This window comes from Micromys minutus (assembly GCF_963924665.1).
Source record: "Micromys minutus genome assembly, chromosome: 19".
NCBI classification, from domain to species: domain Eukaryota; kingdom Metazoa; phylum Chordata; class Mammalia; order Rodentia; family Muridae; genus Micromys; species Micromys minutus.
The window spans coordinates 9,993,333-10,013,739 of record NC_137954.1 but is presented as its reverse complement, the minus strand read 5'-3'; the positions used below and the strand labels follow the sequence as shown (position 1 = coordinate 10,013,739).

The following is a 20,407-nucleotide window of genomic DNA, read 5'->3' as shown; positions in this document are numbered from 1 at the left end:
TCTTTAATTGTGAAGACCAAGGATATACAAACACTGAGACAGCATGGAGACAGAGATATGCATTTTGTAAGGCAGTACTTACTTGATTTAGAGAAAAAAAACCCTCAAGGTTGCATTTTTTATTCAAAGACACTTCAATGTACTCAACCCACTGTTAGCACGGCTTCACTGAATAGCATTTTAAGGGCAAATGTCAGGAAAAAAAACGCTCACATTTAAAAGCTTCTGCTCAGCCTCTTTTGAAAAAGCAGGGTTAGCCTTTCCTTTAGAAATGCCTCTGCCTACTGAATCCTTTGTGGGGGGGAAGAAAGAAAATTGAATGTTTTATTTAAACAGGTCATTAACAGTCAATACTTATTTGAAAAGGCCTGCTTTCAGAGGCAGATAAAAGCTTCCAATCACTTAGAATATCACTTGAGCGGATCTAGGACAGGATGTGCTGATGCGAATTTCAGACCTTTCTGGGAGAATGTCTTCACCAGCAGACAGATGCTTATGCAGGCAGCAGGGGCGTGCGCCTCTGAGCACCCCGTGTACACGGCATAGACAACATACGGCAGGGCAAGCGTACAGCACCCTATATGACAGGCCCGTTTTGTAATAGTGCCCACAACACGCTTATGAATGAAGATTAACCATTTTTGCATAGACTTCCAAAGCCTCTCCCTCCCTGGCTGAGTGCACATGGGAACTATAAAGCAGAGGACAGTGGGAAAAATGGGGGAGATCTCAGCGGGTGCAGGCTCTGAGCCGGGGTGCACACACACATTACAGGTTCTATTAACATTCATCCGTGGCATGGCTTTTCTGTTTCATTTAAAATATTTTGATTTCATGGGTCTTTGATGGCTGGAGAATGCCTATCTCCAAAAGTGACCTGACACTGGCTCCTATAAAGACACACTTTCAATTGCTAGGCTTTAAAACAAACGTGTGTTTCCATAGAGATGTGGTAACCTGGACCCTGTACAAGCAGCCACTTGTTTAAGGATTTCAATTACACTTGGCTCTTTTAAGATGTGATGATGTAAACCCCAGTCTTCAAAATACGCTCGTCCTCAAAGATGCCTCTAGAAAGGCCAGTGTGGGAAGGAGAGAAGGGGTTCAGAAGAACCTCCCCAGTCCACTTCAAATCCACAGGGACTGTGTTCATGTAGAGCACACAGGCTCTCTTCTCCTTCCTTCCCACTGCCCACAGGACAAATACCAAATCCCAGAAGGCTTAAGACAAGAGCTCCACATAACTCTTTACCCTCCAAGAGCCCAAATATCTTACCCCTAACTCTGCTTGAATGCTAAGAAAGAAACACAGCACACTTTCCTTCCCTCAGTCATTAGCTACCTAGAGGGGAGGGCCTCTGAAAGGCCAGGTTTTACCTTAGTCTCTGAACATTCATTTAATACCCACGGTGTACTAGGTCCATAGAGGATGCTGGGAAGGGTCAAAGCTAACCCCGAGTGAATGCCATCTATCCGGCCCTCCCCTGAGAATTCTCTATGCATTTCCAAGTATTCATTTATTTTATCCTCACAGCAGGCCTTATGCTAGACGAAGTTGTGTTCTTATAGAAAATAAGATGGAATTACAGAGGCAAGGCACACACTTAAACCTAGTTAAGATTTGAACTTGGATCTCGGATTCCAAATCTCTTGTTCTCCAGAGAGCTGACAGGTTCAGGTATAAGAAGACAAGCTCAGAAAAGAACCTGGAGTGGGAGTGGGAGGGGGCACAGTCAAGGCTCTGCAAGGGGGGCAGCTGTGGATTTGGTCTGTACTAATGGTACGGTCCTCTTGGTCTGGTCACAGATTTGCTGTTGGAGGTGGCAGGGCTGAGTGCTTTTTAAAGCCTTTTCTGGTATCCACCCCAGAAATATAGCATGGCTGTCCCTAAAGGAAACAGAAGACCCCTAACTAAACTTGGACAAACCTACAGGTACACAGTACTTCAGGTACACAACAACTGTCTCGGTTGTTGGTGAACAAACTCTCAGTACCGTAACTGTTGGCTTTTTCAGTGCATAATTAAGTCCCAAAAATCGCTTGTTCACCCAAGACACAATAATCTCTTTTCACAAATTTTCTTAATATAAATACCAAGTGACCTTCTCAGAGAAGCAGAGAAATTCACATTCTTGGAGTGTCTCAGGAAGTGGCTGAATCAGAGCTTGCCTCTGGGAACCAACCAGTCCCTCTTGGTCCTGTGCCCCTTTCCCCCCACACCCCCATCAGCTCTTCTGTCCCAACCAACCAGCCTGGACTCACTCTCAAGATCTCTTGGTGTTAGGCTTCTGATTGTCAGGCGTAGACTGTTCCAGCTACTTGCTTCCTCATCAGCAGCCAAACAGCCAATTCTGTTCCCACACGGGCCACCTTTATCAACTTTTGTTTACCGTGACCAATAAGTCACTGAAATACTGACGAGGTGGAGTCAGGAACCGGGGTAGTGGAGTAGTTGTAGGATCTTGGGTGTGTCTGGATAATCAGCAATGGACTAGTGGCCTCAGAACCCCAGGCATGAGATGGCCTCCTGTACTGAAAGTCGTTCAAGTGTCTGGGTCTTCACGGCCAGCTCCTCTTCCTCCTCACCCTGGGGAAGCAGATCCATTAAACTGAACCTGCAACCTTTACACTGACTGTGCAGAGGCCAGGAGCTGGTTCAGGCTGGGGTGTCAGTCACACCATTCCAAAGGTCAGTTCTAGGTACGACTGTCTGCTAAGGGCTTCTCATCTTCCTTGTGACACCAGGGAATGGCTCGTTAATCAAGGAGCCAACAGCTCTGGCAAGGTACCCAGAAGTGATCACCTCTAAATCCTGTGTCTGGTTCTAGACCCAAGTGGGAACATCTGTTAAGCTCACCTAGCATTCTGTGATCACATGCAAAAGGGTCAGACTCCTACCAAAAGGGGGAAGCTATCCACTCTTTGACAGGGCAAGGAGAGGGTAAGGAGCATGGGTTGGGGTAACCATCTGGAAACTTCTTGTCAGGTCCAGTTTTACTGGGTCCCTTCTACACATGCTACCTGGCTTGATGGTTTGGTTTTCTTTAGAAAACTAAAATGATCTAAAATTAACGATTTAAACTAAATGATCTAAACTATAAATGATCTGGACTCTGTAGACTTTTTGATCAGGCCTCACTTGACCCTAGCACCATAGCCTACCAAGGGCTCAGAAAGCCACCCAAGCAGAGGAGCTACTGTCACCCTAGAAAGGAGCCACCTCTTTTCTGCTATAAAGATCCTATGATACAGACAGGTAATAACACTTCACCAAGACTGAACCCCTGGCTCTGCCTCTGACTGACCTGGGATGTGAGTTATGATTGTAACAGCAGATAGCTCATTGGGAGGTAAAGCAACGGAAACAAATTCACATTTGTAACGTGATTGCAAGAGTGTCTGGCACGCAGCAAGTTCAATAAAAATACTTCGAAGGAATATAATTAGATTCTGTTGTGTGTTTGTGTGTGTGTGTGTGTGTGTGTGTGTGTGTGTTCACTTTCCTGGGGCCTGCATTTAACAGGTGAGAACCTGAGGTTCTATGGTCATACACTGAGCCAGGGATGGCAATGGCCCTGAACGCCCATGCCTCTGCTCACATATTTCCCTCGTGTGGCTCCACCCTTCACCTCCCACTGAGGCTGCCTCTTGATCCAAGACTAGGGCAACCCCAGATAGGAGGATGTGACAGTCCAAGGTAAGGAGTTACTGCAGCATGCCAGTTGGCGATGGTTGTGCATATCCCCAGTGTTTCAGAGCTTCAGCACCACGTCCCCTGTTGCAATCTTTCTTTCCACAGACCACACCTGCTATGCATACTTGGTCCATGGCTACCGATGTCAACACTGGCTTAGTGACCAAGCTCCTAACTCCTGTGGTATCTCCACCATCTCTATCTTCAGAGAACAATAAACAGATATCAGGCAGAAAGAGCAAAGTCTGAGTAAAGACTGTGGGCTAAGTAGGGAACAATCTGGAAATTACCAAATCTTCCAACTGATTTCAAGTCATTGTATAAAGGTAGACAAAAGAACACAGAAGGTTTGAGTGTCACTGAAGCTAATAAAGCTCGGTCTGATCACTTTTGATATGCTCAAAATCCAAGATGCTGTATTTAAAAATCTTAGGAGAACCTTTTTCAATTTCTAACTGCAATAAAAATAAACCTGCCACATGAGCCATGGTATAATGAGAAAATTAGTGAATACTTATAAAGTGACACATACACAAGACAGAGGTAGGGGCAATCGATTCCTCCGAAGTCTGCTTCTTATCCTGTTTGCCTTTCGTTTGAGTGTGGCGTAAAATGCCTGACATAAACTGGGTAAACAGAAAGACGTGGAGAAGGAAGAAATTTCGCCCCATGTCACTCTTCCTTTCTGCATTGCACTCGGTTTTCTTTTTACAGTTTCCGACACTTAAAACTGGGATCTCTCTTACTTTCAGATTGGGCAGCGGCAGTGCATACCTTTAATCCCAAGACTTAGGAGGCAGGGGCAGATTTACAAGTTCAAGTCCAGCCTGGTCAACAAAGTGAGTCCCAGGACAGCCAAGGCTACACAGAGAAACCCTCTCTCAACAGAACAAAACAACAACAACACCAAAACACTGGGCTCTCCCTTGACATGAACCTTAGAATCAACACTGTCACATGTAGAACTAGCCACACTACAGGGGCTCCTGTGGTATCCCCACCACACTCTCAAGTCATTCTGAGTGTCAAGGTCTAAGCACTAGGACCTCCTGGACTCCACTGTGCCTCCTGGAAACTCCCTCAAATTAAAATGTATCCATTCTTTGGAATGTGAGGGATAAAAGTCACTTCCACCCACTCAGTGCAGACACATTCAGCCAGTAGCATCACCATTACACATACATGTGACATTATACACACATGCTGCTGTTGATGCTTCTGTATCTTTCTGGGATCTTGGAAAGTTTTCTCTCTGCCTTCCTTGGTTACTTCCTCCATTTGGAGGACAAAAGCCTAAAAGCAGACAGGCATGTTCGCTTTGTGCTGAGCTTGGACCTCCCTGTAGCTCAGCTTGCACTGGGAATGCTCCTGGGCTATGAGCCTCAGCAATGGGTGGCTTAATTCCCAACCCCAGTCATATTTCTAAAGATTGAATGCATCAAAACTGGTTTGTGTACTGCACATCAAATATTGAACAGGTCTCTCAACTAAATACAAGACTATATATTACTTTCCATCAGAAGACCTCAGTTCGTCACCCAATCTACCTTAAAGCAATTCTGAGGTGTACATGTATTGGGTTTTTGGTCACGTGTTTGATGAAATAGATCCATCTTTCACCCTTTTTACGATTCCATTCGTACCCATTCTTGGCAGATCTGCAGGGGCGGGCAGGCAGTTAGGGTTTTTTTTTTTTTTTTTTTTTTTTTGTTTGTTTGTTTTTTTTGTTTTTTTTTTTTTTGTTTTTTTACTAATGTTAAGAATTTCATCAACAGTTGTCAAACAAGTCCACCATACACCTCCTGCAAGTCTGACCCTGACGTTGTTGGCTGGGTGTGTGCTCCTATACAATTTGCAACTGCTTTTTAGATAAGGCTGTGTGTTGTGTGGTGTGCAGATGTCACAACCACGATAAACTGGACAACCAACCAACTATTAAACAAATCACTCTGAAAAGATGATTTCTGTGGGGCAGAGGCAGTTTTAATTTAGCTGGTTCTAGCCAGAAGGACTTCATGGAGGAGGTGCCCTTTTGTGCTTCCCCCAGGCAGCATCAGCAAAGACAGAAAGGCACTTCAGGTAAGAGCGTCAAAGCGAAAGCTCTCTGGCAGAAACAAGTTGTGCTGTGGGTTGAGGCAGAAGGAAAACCTACCTGCTAGTGTCCAGATGTCCACTGATAAATAAACATTTGTTGGTGATCTCCTGTGAGTCCCTGTGAGATACAGTTTACTGAACTACAGCGCAGTTTTAAGGTTGAGTCCGGCGGGAGATAAGATTATCAGTCAGCAGGCATTCATGTGACATAGACTGCAGAGTTCATGAGGATGATGTTAGGTGGCCTGGTTTCAACTAACACGGCTACCGAAGTGAAGCCCTTGTTTTGTTTTTTCCTGTATCCGACAGAGATCACTTCTCATTCCCATATTTCTTAAAATGCTGAATTGAAAACTAGACTTTTTTTTTTTTACATCACTGATCTTAATATGATGCCCTTGACTTTTTGCTCTCCTGGTTTACAGTGTTGTGTGTTTTAATCTAATATCATGGATCTCCGAAATGACATCTTTATAGCCATGTTTCACATGTGGGAAAGCAACATGTGATGTATTTAAGAGTTCACGTGTTTCATTTGTACCTGGATTTACAGACCGGGAGCAGTCCTACAGTGAATGTGTAATTTACCACACCCAGGCATGACAAAGAGGTAACCAGACACCCTTCCTGCTTTGCTAAATGCCTCTCTCATGAGCACAAGAGGCATTAGATGTGGGAAATGCCTGAAATCCAATCTAGGTTTCCTTCTATTTGTGGATGACTACCAGCCAATCTTGGTTTCAATTTCATTTCTAGCTTTCAATGATGCATGCTTAGTTAGAATGAGGCCACTTTAAGTTTGCCATTAAAAACAGAGTAGGGACCAAGGAAAGAAGATAAAGATATGCAGTGGTCTCACTATTGCTAGGCATTTGGAAGACCCTGAAGCCATGCCACACAGTGGAAAAACATAAATTTGGCTCTGAAAGACCCCTTCAAACCTCTTGACAGTTATCTGCTCTACAGAAACCTCTCCAGTCTGACAGGTCTGTCAAGCCTTCACAATACTGACCATTATTGGCCATTGTCATTCATTCATTCATTCATTCATTCATTTGTCCATTCACTAAACCTCACCAAGCACATGCTCTACACCTAACATTGGCCTTTGTGCTAGGGATACAACAGTGACAAACCAGAGCACCCCTTCTCCGGTACCACACTGGGTGATCATTTCTATTTCACAAATCCTTACAGTGCGCTACAAGATAATATTATTCAACTCCGCTTTATTAACGGTTTTATTAATGGGAACTAAGGCTTAAATGTGAAAGCCAGGTCCCAGAACCCATCTTCAGAAAAGCTAGCGTTAAACCTGAGGGTCACTCCCTTACCGGTGACCATTCCATTTGGAATGGAGAGGCAACTCTCCAACATTAATCTAGGAGGTTTGTTACAATTAAGATAGCTTAGTATTTGCAAGCATTATGATTATAAATGGAATGCTCTGGTTAAAAAACAAAAGCCAAAGAGGTAAGAAAAATATTCCCAAACTCTCAGGTTTTCTGTGAACATTGACCTCAGATGCTTCCCGCCCCCCCACTTTCTTCCTGTTGTATCTCATATCTTTGAAAGAAAGAAAAGCTGCCTTGTGCTGACACATAAGGTGTTGGGCAGGGGCTGGTTAGCCATTCAAGGGAGATATTGGAAAGGACTTGCTCACTCACAGTTCATAAAGGTGAACTCTTGAGCGTCTGCTGACTCTGGGATCCCAGGAGAGGCAGCAGCAGTCCCTCTGAAACTGCCGCTCAGTCTGCACCTGCAATGTCTTTCTTTACCTTCCCATGAGGCACTGAACTATTCTCATCCTCTGCTGTGTGTGAGCTTCAGATGGAAACTGAAACCAAGTCCCAGCCAGCTTATACACAGGAGGCTCCTCCTATGTATCTGTGCCGTGAGCACTGGGAATGTGGAATAGCCACAGGAAAAAACCGCCCATAGGCGGAGCCAAAAATGTCTCAGAAACTGTGGCTTCTGTAGAACACAATCTGTAACTTAACCCTCTGAAGCAAACATGAGAAAAATGGTCACAAGCAGATACAAAGCTTTCTGTCAGACAGTTTTGCACACATTGACTTGATTTGTGGCCCAACCCAACTTTCAACATCTCTAGGACTCAACTTCCCCCACAAGCTGCTGCAGCTTCCGTCATAACTCAGCATCCATCCTTCACTGGTGTCCCAGAGGGAAGGCTACTGCCCACTCTTAGGGAATCCTGGAGACAGTGGGACCAAACAGTCCCTTTCTGCTTGGCCTGTACGTGAATTCCCCCCTCAGCATCTTCATTAAGTGGCCACCGAGGCCTTATTCAGCAAATACAACCACAGTGGATTCCCAGGGCCTCCTGAGGCAGCATTTTCTGTACAGGGCAGGCACTCCTGGTGACATCTGAGCTAGCCACCTTTGGGCAACTTCCTAGGCAATGCCATGGGCCTGACTTCAGATAGCCTGAGGCCCCAGCACTCTTCCCAAACTCAGACTCACTTTAAGTATGCTTCCATACTCCACTACAGAATCATTCACATAATAAAGGATGTTGGAACTAGAAAACATAAATCTATAAATTATTTTTAATGTAATACATTTCTCATCAGAACTGTAGGTATTTCTTTTTAAGGGTTCACTTATCTCTTGTCTATTTGTCCTATGGCTTTCCTCCTTTTTAAAATGCTGCTTAAGGGCTGGAGAGATGATGTCTCAGAGGTTAAGAGCACTGTCTGCTCTTCCGAGGTCCCGAGTTCAATTCCCAGCATCCACATGGTGGCTCCCAGCCGTCTGTAATCTGGTCGGATGCTCTCAGGTGCACAGGCAGATGAAGCACTCATATACATTAAATAATAAATCTTTAAAAAATGTTGCCTAAATATTCTGAAAGGCACAACGGTGGTACTTACAGCCTGGGGTAGCCAACTCAGGGATTCATGCCCAACACTATAAATTTAGCCAGCTGCCTGCAGCCGGTGAGGCCAGAGAACCTAGATGAGAACTTCACTACTGCAGTTTCCTAAACCAGTTCTGATATCTAAATACTTACCCTTATGCTCAGAGGAAAGTGCCTTATTTCACCCCTCACCACAGATGCCTCTTCATGCAGCAGATGGAGATCATCATAGAAAGCCACATGAATGGTCACAATGGGGCTGCAGGATGCCCAGCCCCACTTAATACATTCAGAGCGCAACCCCTACACTGACGGCTCAGGGACCATGGCAGAAGATGAGGCCGAATCGTCCCAGCTAGAGGACCAGGGTATCTCCTGCAAGGTGAATGTCTTCTCAACAAATCTTTTAAAGAGGAGCCCAAATGGAGATGGGGTGTAGGGAGGAAGATGATCAAGATATGCTGTATGAGATTCTCAAATAATTAATTAAAATATATTATTTTTAAAAAGGGTAGCTGAAGATTGATTTCATTGGTCACCATATCGCTCCGCTCACTGGCCACAATGATCCTACCGCCTGACTCTTAAGACCGGCTCATGTCATAGACTCTTCTTTCCTTTGGCAGCTGATATTTTTGGTAATGTAAGTGCATGAGCTTATTTTTGGCCCGAATTCATTTGGCATATTTTTCAAGTCTATTAGGGTTCTTTTGGGGATCGAATCTATAACTTTCCACTTTCACTATTCACTTCACTCTGGTCACTCACAAGCCGGAGGATGTAATTTAAGTCACTTTCACTATTAAGTAGACAGCCTGGGCTGGAATCAAGTTTGCTACTTAGAAGCGGAGTAACCTTGGGGACACGAGCTGTCAACTGCATGGGACTTGCGTGAGGACCAAAGAAGAGGACTCACAGGACACCAGTGACACAGGTTCAGTGACAGTCTGTTTCTGCCATCGTTTCTAGTTTGTTCACCATCTGCATCACTGATAAAAAGAGAAGTCCACGTCTACGCAGGTCGTCCTTTGCAGCCACGCTGACTCTCGGCCTGGTTATGAGAGTCTAGCTGGGAGCGGGTTTGCTGTTGAGGAAATGACCTATTTGCCATGTTTTCTTTATGTCTCATCTTAGTCCAGTTATTTCACTGAGAACTCCTTAGTCCTCTTTAACTTCCTCTGTGTGTCTAACGACCATCACGCCATTCTTCGAGTGCTCTCCGTCTTCACGATAATTTCTGACATCTGGATGAAATTTTATATTCTCTCTCTTTGACCTGATCCATGCTTTGGATTTCTTTCTGAAATCCTCCCAGCAAACCAGCTGGGGTAGAACCTGTGACAGGCATGCAAGGCCTACATCAGCAATTTAACAGGAGGCCCCACCCATGATGAGGGTTTCGGGTCACGTGTGTTAGCTGCTGAAAGGAGCCTCAGTTCCCTTACATCCTTTATCCCCCTCTGTAGCCGGCAAGAATGACTTGAGCTCTAAGGGGCAGGGTGGCTTCAGCCTTTTGTCTTTCCCACCCAAAGTCTTTGTCCCTTTCTGATTGTTTTCTCAACGACAATAAGACAAAATCCTGTAATAAGAACATAGGACAGAAACCGCATTCCAGTTCCAACCAAAACAGTAACTGTCCCCAGCGAAACCATGTGTGACACACTCGATGCCCTGTGCCTTCCACTTCCTGTATCTGGCTTATTTCGTCAACCTCATTTCCTGCTAGATAGTTTCTGGCCAAATTTTTAAATTTCTATTGCTATTTTAGAATTTCTTACATATCTTGGCGCACCGGATCCCGTAGGCCTCCTAAAGGTATTCTGAAAGAATCCTCTGGCTCTGTGGTTTCTATTTGCCTTGCACACTTTTTAAAACACTTGCTTTGCTTTTGAGTTAACTTTGCCTTTTGTGTCCATCTCTCGTTGTCTTCTTCTTTTTTTAAGGATCATAGTTTGAATTCTGCTCATTCAAAGAATCCCAGAATGCTAGACTTTTAGTGTGCCTTCGGGTGCGAGAGTCTGACTCATCCCTGATGATTGGGAACAGACTTCATGCTTACGGCATCAAAGGCTCATTGTTGTTTCTTGATTGGTTTTCTACCTATCTAACTTAAGCTCACCTGCGCTTTCTGCTGTGTTTGTCTGTCACAGACACAAACCAGCGATGGATACAGGGTTGTGGTTTGAAGCTTAAAGTTCCACAGCCCAGCTGGATGCGAGAGCAACTGCACACTGCGCGCATCGCTGGATTCGCCAGGGCACATTTGAGGAAGTTCCGGGGAGTACAGAAGAGTCTAATCTGAATATTGGGGGATGAGTTTCTATTTCTCTTTCAGTCTCTCAAGGTCTAAGAGCCCATCTTCTGCTTCTCTGAAACACTTGGGCTGCATCCTTCATCCTCTTCACGGCTATCACGAAAGCTAAAAGCTAAACTGACTGCCGGACACCCAATACGCATTTATTGAATAAATGGAGAAAACTTCCTCTACCAGCCAATCTCTTCTTGGTTAAAATTAGATCCAAATAGCAGCTGCCTTCATTCCCTTTCCTCTCCTACAGATGAACATGTCAGAGAGGCAAATTGGTACCTGGGACCCTGTTGTCATTTAAACACGAATGAGACTTGGAGGAGGTGTCCAAGTAGCTTAAGTCTGTCGTTACTCTGACTTATTACCCCTGTGCTACTTCTATATGCTGTACCAAAAAGTAAATTGTCCAGTGCTTGAGAACTCCAGAGTCTGAAGTTCACTTATTCACCTCAAACCCCCCATGAAGCGTTTACTAAGCAGGGAAGGCAGTTCTGGGCGTGGTGATCTCTTCTTAATTTTACTTTCACAAGTCTGTGTCCCTTGGCCTCTGTGTCCTCGCCTCTCTGAGGCAGGTGTGAATCGCCCTTCCTTGTGAACAACCCGCTGCACTTGTCCAGGGCCTTCTCTTTGGTTGGTTACAAACTCTACCATCAACTGACCTTGTGTTTCAACAGAGATGAGTTAAATCCAGGTTTCTCGATGTTTTCACAATGGCAATAGCTTTGCGATGTACTTCAATTCTCAAACTAAGTATAGTAAATTTAAAAATCAGAGCTAATAGAAAAAGAAGCACATTATCCCTTTTTAAAAAATTATTTAATTTAATTTTTTTTAGTATAGAGTTTATTTTGGGCATGGGGAGGAGAGTTGAGAGGGTAGTAGGGATAGAGAAAAAGGTATATATATATATATATATATATATATATATATATATATATATATATATATATAGAGAGAGAGAGAGAGAGAGAGAGAGAGAAGCAGAGGCTGGCCAGGGGCACCCGGAGAGAGGAGGAGCAAGCACATTATTCCTAACTCACACCCATCACCACCCAATCAATTAGAAATCATTTACTTGAATAACTGAAATTAGTAACACTTGGAAAGAATACGGTCAAGTTTGTAATATCATTTTGTCTACCACTAATGCTACTATTACATCTTAGAATTGGAGCTCTGACTCTACCTTTCTATATGAAACATAAAAGCAGGAGTTAGCGGCCAGGCACCCAGTCACCTGTAATCCTAGCACCTAGGTGTAGGACCTTCAGGATTTCCGGGCAGCTTCCATTACACAGAATTCAGTGCAGATCTGAGCTGTGGGAGACCTCGTCTCAAAATAAAATAAAATAAAGGAAAGAAAGGAATTCCTTTTGAGGACTAGGACACATAGACATGAACTTTACTTTCTTAATTTCCCTAACCAACCTTTAGTAATTTTTACCTATAGCCAAAGGCAAAAGCTCCTTCCCAGGATACTACAGTCTGTTTTCAACATGAGATAAAGATAAATCCGAGCTCTCGTTTTCTTGGAAGGTATAGGTCTTCATCAAGGCTTTTCTACCAAGTACCGGAGTCATCAAATCATTTCTTACTGGCTGTGATTTGATTGCAGAAGAACAATAAATCCATTTGCCTTCACTGCCTCCTTGGATGCACTGTAAACAGACCATGCTCTCTGTCCGCTGGAGGTCACAGTCTCTGACCTGGAAGTGTGCTTTGCTGAGTCAGCAGGGTCAGACCGCATTGTGACTATTGCTCAATACGCAGTGTATCACGAAGCAGTGGGGGAGGGGCCTCCCACTCACTTCTTATTAGCACAATGGCTATGCCAACAGAGTTTTGTCCAGAGATAAAAAAAACTATTCTGCACGAGGCAACAGCACATTTAATCAAATATAAACTAAGTTTCATCTGTAGTGAGTTTATTTAGAACCCTGTTGCTTTATCAACATTACCATTTCAAAAATACTGAGATTTTGCCGGAAGATAGCTTATTATGGCAGCATAAGCCTGAGTGCACTTCCAGATACCCAGGAGGCTGAAGCAAACGTAACACCCGAGTCCAGGAGTTCAAGGCCAGCCTACACAACATCGTGACAGCATGTTTCAAAAATGAAAGACTTTGCACTAAGATTAAGAAAATAATTCTAGTTTAGTTTTGAATCTTTAATTTGTCACAATTGACAAAAACTACAGGGCAAATTTTAATTACACCCTTTAAGAATTTTTGGCCAATTACCTCTTTAATTAACTATATGTAAAGTGTTAATGAAACAGCTAAGTGTGTTTAATTTACTAGTGAGAAGTGCCCAGAACACAATAAGCTTTCTTTTTGTTCTAGCTCCCATATGGAAACTCTGTTAGCCCTTATCACTGTTCTGACAGTTCTGAGCTCAGGAGTCCGGGGTATGGAGGACTGGTTAACACCTGCCATTGGACCGAAAGGTCCTGCAACTGTCTACACTGCTCTTCTGTTCTGCTGCTGTTCCAGCCCAGCCTGCAGTGGTACCATCTTCTGTGAGCCCCCATTTCTTGGCTGTTCTAGGGGAAGTCCTATCTCCTGCTGTTCCACATTGCTTCAAAGGTTAGAGGCTGGCATGCAAACTCACACAGTATTAGCAATTAGGGCAGTGGGAAGCCTGTAGCCGCGTTTCCTGATGGTACACAGTTGTATAAATGTGACCCAGTGGGGACAGCACTGTGACCTTCAGCTCATTTGCCTCAGGTCCTGCTCCAAAGACATCACTGGACAAAGGTAAGTCAATGATGTAAGGCTGAGAAATGCTTCCTTTATAGGAGACTTTCCGAGTTACGGACACTCACAAAAACTTAGTTAAGGGGAAAGTTCACAAAGTTTCTTCTTCCTAGCCAGCCAGGTCATGGCTTAGTAACTCCTGTTCAGGAGGAGCAGCCTCCCCTGGGAGCTCCACTCCCTTCCCTGGGTTCTCAGAGACTAATTCTTCACACCTCTGTTACCATCCCACCACAGTTCCCATACACCCCAACAATTTGCCAGAAGCTTCTCCAATAGAAAAGGACATTTTTTGAGAACGGATCTACAAAAACACAGGGGAGGCATCAGAAGGAACTTTCCAGAAAAAAAAAAAAAAAAAAAAAAAAAAAAAGAAGTATCCTGGGAACTGAATTACAACATCAGAGAAGATGGCTCCGAGGAGAGATCTGCGAAGCCCCTTTGCAGTGTTAAGACCAGTGTAAGAGGTAAGTTACCACTGTGACTCAACGAGCAACTCAGAGGTGGGCTCAGTTTGCGCATGTCCAGACTGTGTACACAGAACACCTTACTCTCTGCCAGCACTTCTGTGAGCTAACCTGCCTAGTGTCCACAGCACACTGGTGGCATGGATCTGCACGACTGCACAGAGGACTGGGTATGTGTGTGCAAACACCTCTCAGTTCTAACAGCCAGAAGCACATGGCTCCTTCCTCAGGGAACCGTGGCTGTCCTTCGTTCTAGACACCACCTGGTTACTGCCTTTGCGTTCATCTTCCTTCTCTCTTCCAAACCCATCCCATCCCATCCCCGATCGCCTCTCTCCAACCTTCATCACAACCACGGATTTTTCTACTCCCCACCAGTTTTTATTTCCTTGGGGGCACTATCACTCCTGTTCAGAGCACATAATCTATCTGAATGATGCAGTACAGCAAAGTGAGCAGAGGTTGTTTACTTGCTTGCCGAAGCTCCGGTTTCCTGGGTTCCAGCCATGTACCTGCAGCTCCACTAACCAGGGCTTTCAGCTCTGACCACAGGACCTGCGGAAGAAAAAGTCTGTATTAACCACTCAACTCCTGTGAGCAGCCGTTATTAGACTATTTCTACAGTGCGCAGAATGTACATGAAGTAAATGACCAGCTCAGAATCACACGTGTACGTGTAACCTTTAATACCTCTTGGATTCTGAAATTAACCTGATATGAAGGGGGAGCTATATATTAACTTTTTGTTCCTAGCTAAAATCATTGCCTTGATCCAATTACATCCTGCTTTTATTGCTTTTCATAATAATGAAAGTAAGGGGCAAAATCAGACTTTTTTTTTTTTGCTTCCAGCAGCTTAACCAGATAAAACTCAGCCCGACTGTCAGAATCCAGGTTGGTCTTGTGTGGGTGAGAAGAGAGACAGAAAAGTAACTGAAGACGAGAAATGTGGACTTTAACAAGGAAAAGCGCTTGGCTAATCAAATAAACAACTCGGGTCCCAGATGGAGTCTGGGCAGCACTGGAGGACGCAGAGCATCTTTTTACGGTTATTTTCCTGGAGCACACATTCCTTAAAGAGATGCACATTTTACAGTATGTGAGTGGCAGTTGCACGCTATTCTGCTTGTTTCCCACAAGGTTTTCATTTACTAGCACTAGAAGCTTAACTGTGACCATGACAGGCCTCAAGTCTATTTTACTGTCCCTTTCATGGAAGAGGAGGGTATCGGCCAAGGGGCAGCCAGGTCAGAGTGGCCTGGAATCACACATGAAGGGAGGACCGTAGTTTTAAACAGAACTTAGTAAGCCTAAAAATGTCACCCGGAAAATTTATTTTTATTCAACTGTACAGTATCAATAGGTACCTGTGGGAACCCCCTCCCCCCTCCCCCATGTGTGCACCTGTGCACGCCTATGTGGCAGTGTGGATGTCAGCCTCAGGGATCATTTCTCTGGAGCCATTCTTTAAAAAAAAAAATATTTGTTTCTTGGTTCAAGACAGGGTTGCAGTGGAAACTTACGGGTTCTTTGGAAAACCAGTTGTGTCAGATTTGCTAAAGCAGATACAGGTGAGAAGCGACGCATGATATTAAGAAGAAAATAAAATATAACCCAACAGGTGGCAGATGACACTGGATGGTATTGGGACGCCTTGCCATTCCTTGGTGGTCATGGTTTATCACGGTTTCATAGAAAGAAACACATCAAAAAAACTTCTGGTGGTGTTCTGGCGGCTTCTGGCCACTTCTGCAGACTTGGACCAACTGGCAGATGTCAGCCGACACAGACCCACGTGGAGCTCTGCCGAGACAGACTCGAATTGTGTTTGGGTGAGGAAGGACGTGTGATGTTTGGAGGGAGTACGGACAGTGACGGCGCTTGCAGAGCTAGCTTTGCAACACTTGGTTGGCCTTGCGTTTTCCTCTGCGCCGATCTTCACTTCATTGAGAGAGGCGTGGCGGAGGACTTCTGGCATCCCTCCTTGTCCTGGTCGCTCCTGTGGACTCTTGCTGATTTGGCTGAGGCCTGGCTGTTCCGCTGGGTCTTGGCACTGCGGCCGACATGTTTGCTATCTTGACACTACTGAACTGGACCACTGGTATGTATCCTGACAACAGAGATTGGATTTGCTCCAAAGAACCATTTCCCTACACTTTAATAACCTTTGCTTCCCATTACCTTTTGTGGGTGGTGGGCTAGAAGGGGGGAGAGCTTGCTCCTTTGCTTCTTATTTATTTTCTTAAGTGGGACAAATGTTATCTTGTCACAGTGTGGAGACCTGAGACACACAAATTTGGAATGGCAAGCTCCTACCGCATAGGAAGATTTTTCTCCTTTAGATCCGAAGGCATTTTCTGCTCTATGTGTAAGTCCCACCCCTGAACTTGGGGTCAAAAGATGCTCCACGGCCCAGCCCAGCAGAGCTGGAGGAAGACTGCACTATTGTCCCAGTATCATTCTTGCCTCTATGCAGAGGCCCGGGCTTCTAATGTCTCCCTTCCTCCTCACCCTACTCTCTCCATCCCTCTTCTTTTTCTCCATGGGACAGAATCTTGTTTTGCGTATCAACAACTAGAAGGCATCACCGAGGTCACAACCGTAGTCCCCAGTCCTCATGCAACCTCACAGGGCAGGGGGCCTGTAGTGGCCAAGGGACTATGAGCAGAAGTGATCTGCAGGCTTGTGGGCATCACACTTTCTTTGGGTCCTGCCCTGGCGTGATGTGAGGCAAGGTCTTGAAATGGAAGCCATTAAGTGAGGGCAGCAGCTGACTAGACTAAGTCTGAGCCCCGTTTCCCATCTGACCTATCACACTACAGAGAGACCGGCTCACTTGTTTTTAGACCAAGGCTTCTGTTTCTCTGATCTTCTGTTACAGCAACGAAATCAATATCCTAAGAAATGCTTAACTCTAAAATGTCCCACAGCAGCTTCCTTGGACTTCCAGCATTCATGAGTTTCTGGCTAAAGCTAGATGCCCTCAACGTCTGTGTATACACATCCCGACACTCTGACGAAATTATATAGAAAGGCAAGGGACTGAATTTTGAATTACCATTAGCGTCTTCTGAGAAGCTGAATCACTGGGATAAATATAAAGAGACCCAGGGAAAACATCAAGAATTCCATATATTTAATTTCCACCACGAAAACAGGGTGTGGAGATTAGAGACAATAAAGAGAAATACATGTCCCCAAACAGGTGTGTGACGGCAGAGGGATGGCGGCGAATGTCTCTTCCACAGGGGAAAGAACAGTGTAAAACCGAGTTCGTTGGATAAGACTTCTCTGACCCCATATTCCGCTTCAGCCATTGAGTCTTTCTCTGTAGATATTTTTAACCGGATAGATTTTCATTTTCCACAAGAGTAGAGCTCTTCCCTAAGAGGGCAGGTGACCTCAGGAAAGCTTTTTCATGTAAGGGACCTGGGATTCTTGTTTTAAAACGTGCTTCCAACATCTTTCTTCACCCCATCACCCCTCCTTCTCTCACCACGATTCCTTTTTCCCTAACCGCATCTGCTTTTGATTATCAGCAACTAGAAATGAGGCTTCTGTTTCTCCGAATTTTGTTTTATGTGACCAAGTCAATTCTATGCTGTGCCAGAGTCTGAAGAGGGTAATGGTGGGGCCAATGTGTGTACATATTTGTGACCAGATATGCAGGGATGGGGTAGGGATGGAGCTAGGAAGGGGCTTCAGGATGTGTGTTCAGATATGATTAACAGGTATGTCATGTTAAAGACAGACATACACATAGGCAGAGGTATGCACGGGCATGCATACATGTGCTCATGTGCGTGTGCATGTACACACACACACACACACACACACACACACACACACACAGACATCAAATGGCAGAAGTCTCAGGCTTCAGAATAAATACATCTTCACTGAACACAAGTCGGTTGTTTCTAACACTGGGTTTTGTGCATCTGGTTAGTTTTTTTGAGAAGAGGAACAGAGCCATTTGTTAGGGGGCAGATATATTTGAAACTCCAGACAATGGTATTAGAATGCAATAAAAGCTAAGCGGTGCAGGAGTACTTACTAGGAAACAAAGCACATCACCATCACTGGGACACTGCTGAGCTCCTGATACCCATTCATTGTGCTTCATTGAGAGGTGAGTTTGAAAAGATAAATCAGACGCGCTCCCCTAAGAAACCCTCTTGCTTTGGTAGCAAAGCCCTTGCTTCTCTCCCTTGTTCGTGGCCTTACAGTAGTTTGGGGGCAGAGGCTCTGAACCTGGTTAGGGACAAAAGGAGTAGAAAAGGCTGTGTGATGGCCTTCCTTGTCCATGACTCATCTGCCCAATGTAAGGGTAAGTTATTGGCAAATCTTCCTGGCCCCATGTTGGGCATGACTGTTCTCTAAACCTAGCAACCACCATGTCTTAGACAGTCAGCTGTTGAGAAAGCAGAGATACCTTGTAAGAGAATATCTCACCTGGGCTTGCTAACTGTTCACAGCTGGCTGACCTTAACCCTCAACCACGCAGGGCCAGGGGGAAAGGCTACAGTAGGTAGGTTGCAGAAAATTAGGGTGAAGACTCCATGTGCATGTTCCTACTGGGAAGCCTTCCCCAATGGGTAGGGTGGTGTGGCCTTTTAGAAGAGGCACGCCTACAGTCCTGAAATCTGTCACCTGTGTTTTATAAGGGAGTTCATTCAATAAACTAATCAGTTTCCCAGAAAAAGCGTAAGTAGGTTTATTGTTGGGACTTAGGAGGAGGGATAGAGGTTGCTTAGGTCTCCCTCTGGGAAGGAACTTTAGGAACATTCTGCTCTGAAGCCACATCTTCTAGAAAAGCATCTGTCAGGTACAAAACGGGGACTTCAGTCTCCTCTTGCCTGCTTTCTTCACCTCAACACTGTGTGGAGCACCTTGGAACATTGCTAAATAATTTCTGATTAATAGGTGAGGGTAGGATTCCCTGAAACTCCAATGAAATTGTTCTGACACAGAGGTCTGCACATGGAATACACACACACACACACACACACACACACACACACACAGAGAGAGAGAGAGAGAGAGAGAGAGAGAGAGAGAGAGAGAGAGAGAGCATTCAGTAACAGCGAGTTAGTCATCCCAGGACACCAAAATCCATGAATTCTCAATTTCCTTATATAAAATGGTACAGTATTTGCATATGAGTTATTGAGTTTCTGATATTCATTAAATCATCTAGATTAACTATACTACCTAATAAATATAAATGCTATGTAAAAAATTGTTGAACTGTATTATTTAGTGAATAAGATCAAAAGAAAAAGAAATGTATACAATTTCAGCAGGCATTTTGTTTCTGGGTACTTTTGATCCACAGTTGGTTAACCCCATAGAGCAGAGGACCTGCTACGTACATGTTATTTATAAATGTCAAGTATATATTTCAAAATGAACATGTCTTACCCATTACAGGGCTATTCAAATAGAAATTGAAATGTGTCAAGTGTAAATGCTGGTGTATTCTTGTGGTAGCCCACTGGTTTTCTTACTCTATCCTGGAGGCCACTGGTCCAGACTATAAATGTGTTGCAGAAGCTGAGAGAAGAACTTCTGAAGGATTAGAATAGTCCAGAGAGGCACTGAAGGGGCATCAGGCCATGCCATGCCTTGAGCCCATCCCTGCACACTGTCAAGCAGTGTTTGAACTAGAATGTGGGACCAGAGTCAATAACAGCTGAATGGGTGGGGCTTACAGAGACAGGAGGAAAGGGGGTGGGTGTTCCAGTGGAGACTCATTTCCAAACACCTTGTTCAAGATCAGACTTACGAACAGAGATGGGATAGAGCCTGGCTTCCGTTGCACTGTCAGGGTCACTAACAGGCTGGAGAATAGTAGACAACAGTCAGTGATTGGAGGACAGAAGTTGGTTCCATCATGTAGAGCGAAAATGAAACAGGCATCTTTGGTTTGGTTTGCTCTAGGACAACAGGGGTTCACTGGACATTTAAAGTTCAAAGCAAAATCACATCAATATTTTATAAAGATCAGGTGGAAATCAATATGCATTGTGGAGGGAACGGTTTGGTTTTGATGGGAGTGGCTCAAAAAGTCTACCAGATAGAGCAGCAAGTAAAGAAGGAGGTGTGGACACTGGAATCCACTAACGGAACACAAGGGTTTGGCAGCCAGCCAGGGATGAAGGGAGAGGCTGTTTCAGATGTGAGATGATGCTGCCCTTTGTCAAAA

The 20,407-nt window shown here is 44.6% G+C and overlaps 1 protein-coding gene across 6 annotated transcripts in view; it reads right to left on the bottom strand.

The window, feature by feature from the left end:
• Positions 1–20,407, bottom strand: part of SPATS2L (spermatogenesis associated serine rich 2 like) — a 166,875-nt gene that overhangs the window by 92,192 nt on the left and 54,276 nt on the right. For 5 of the 6 annotated variants that reach the window (XM_080932681.1, XM_080932680.1, XM_080932682.1 and 2 more), the window contains exon 3: positions 14,670–14,754. In XM_080932681.1, the coding sequence (XP_080788807.1) occupies positions 14,670–14,707 (38 nt within the window). In that variant the 5' untranslated portion in view covers positions 14,708–14,754. Of the gene's footprint in view, positions 1–2,262; positions 2,557–14,669; positions 14,755–20,407 lie in introns of those variants that run through there. The other variant, XM_080932683.1, reaches the window with a different exon arrangement.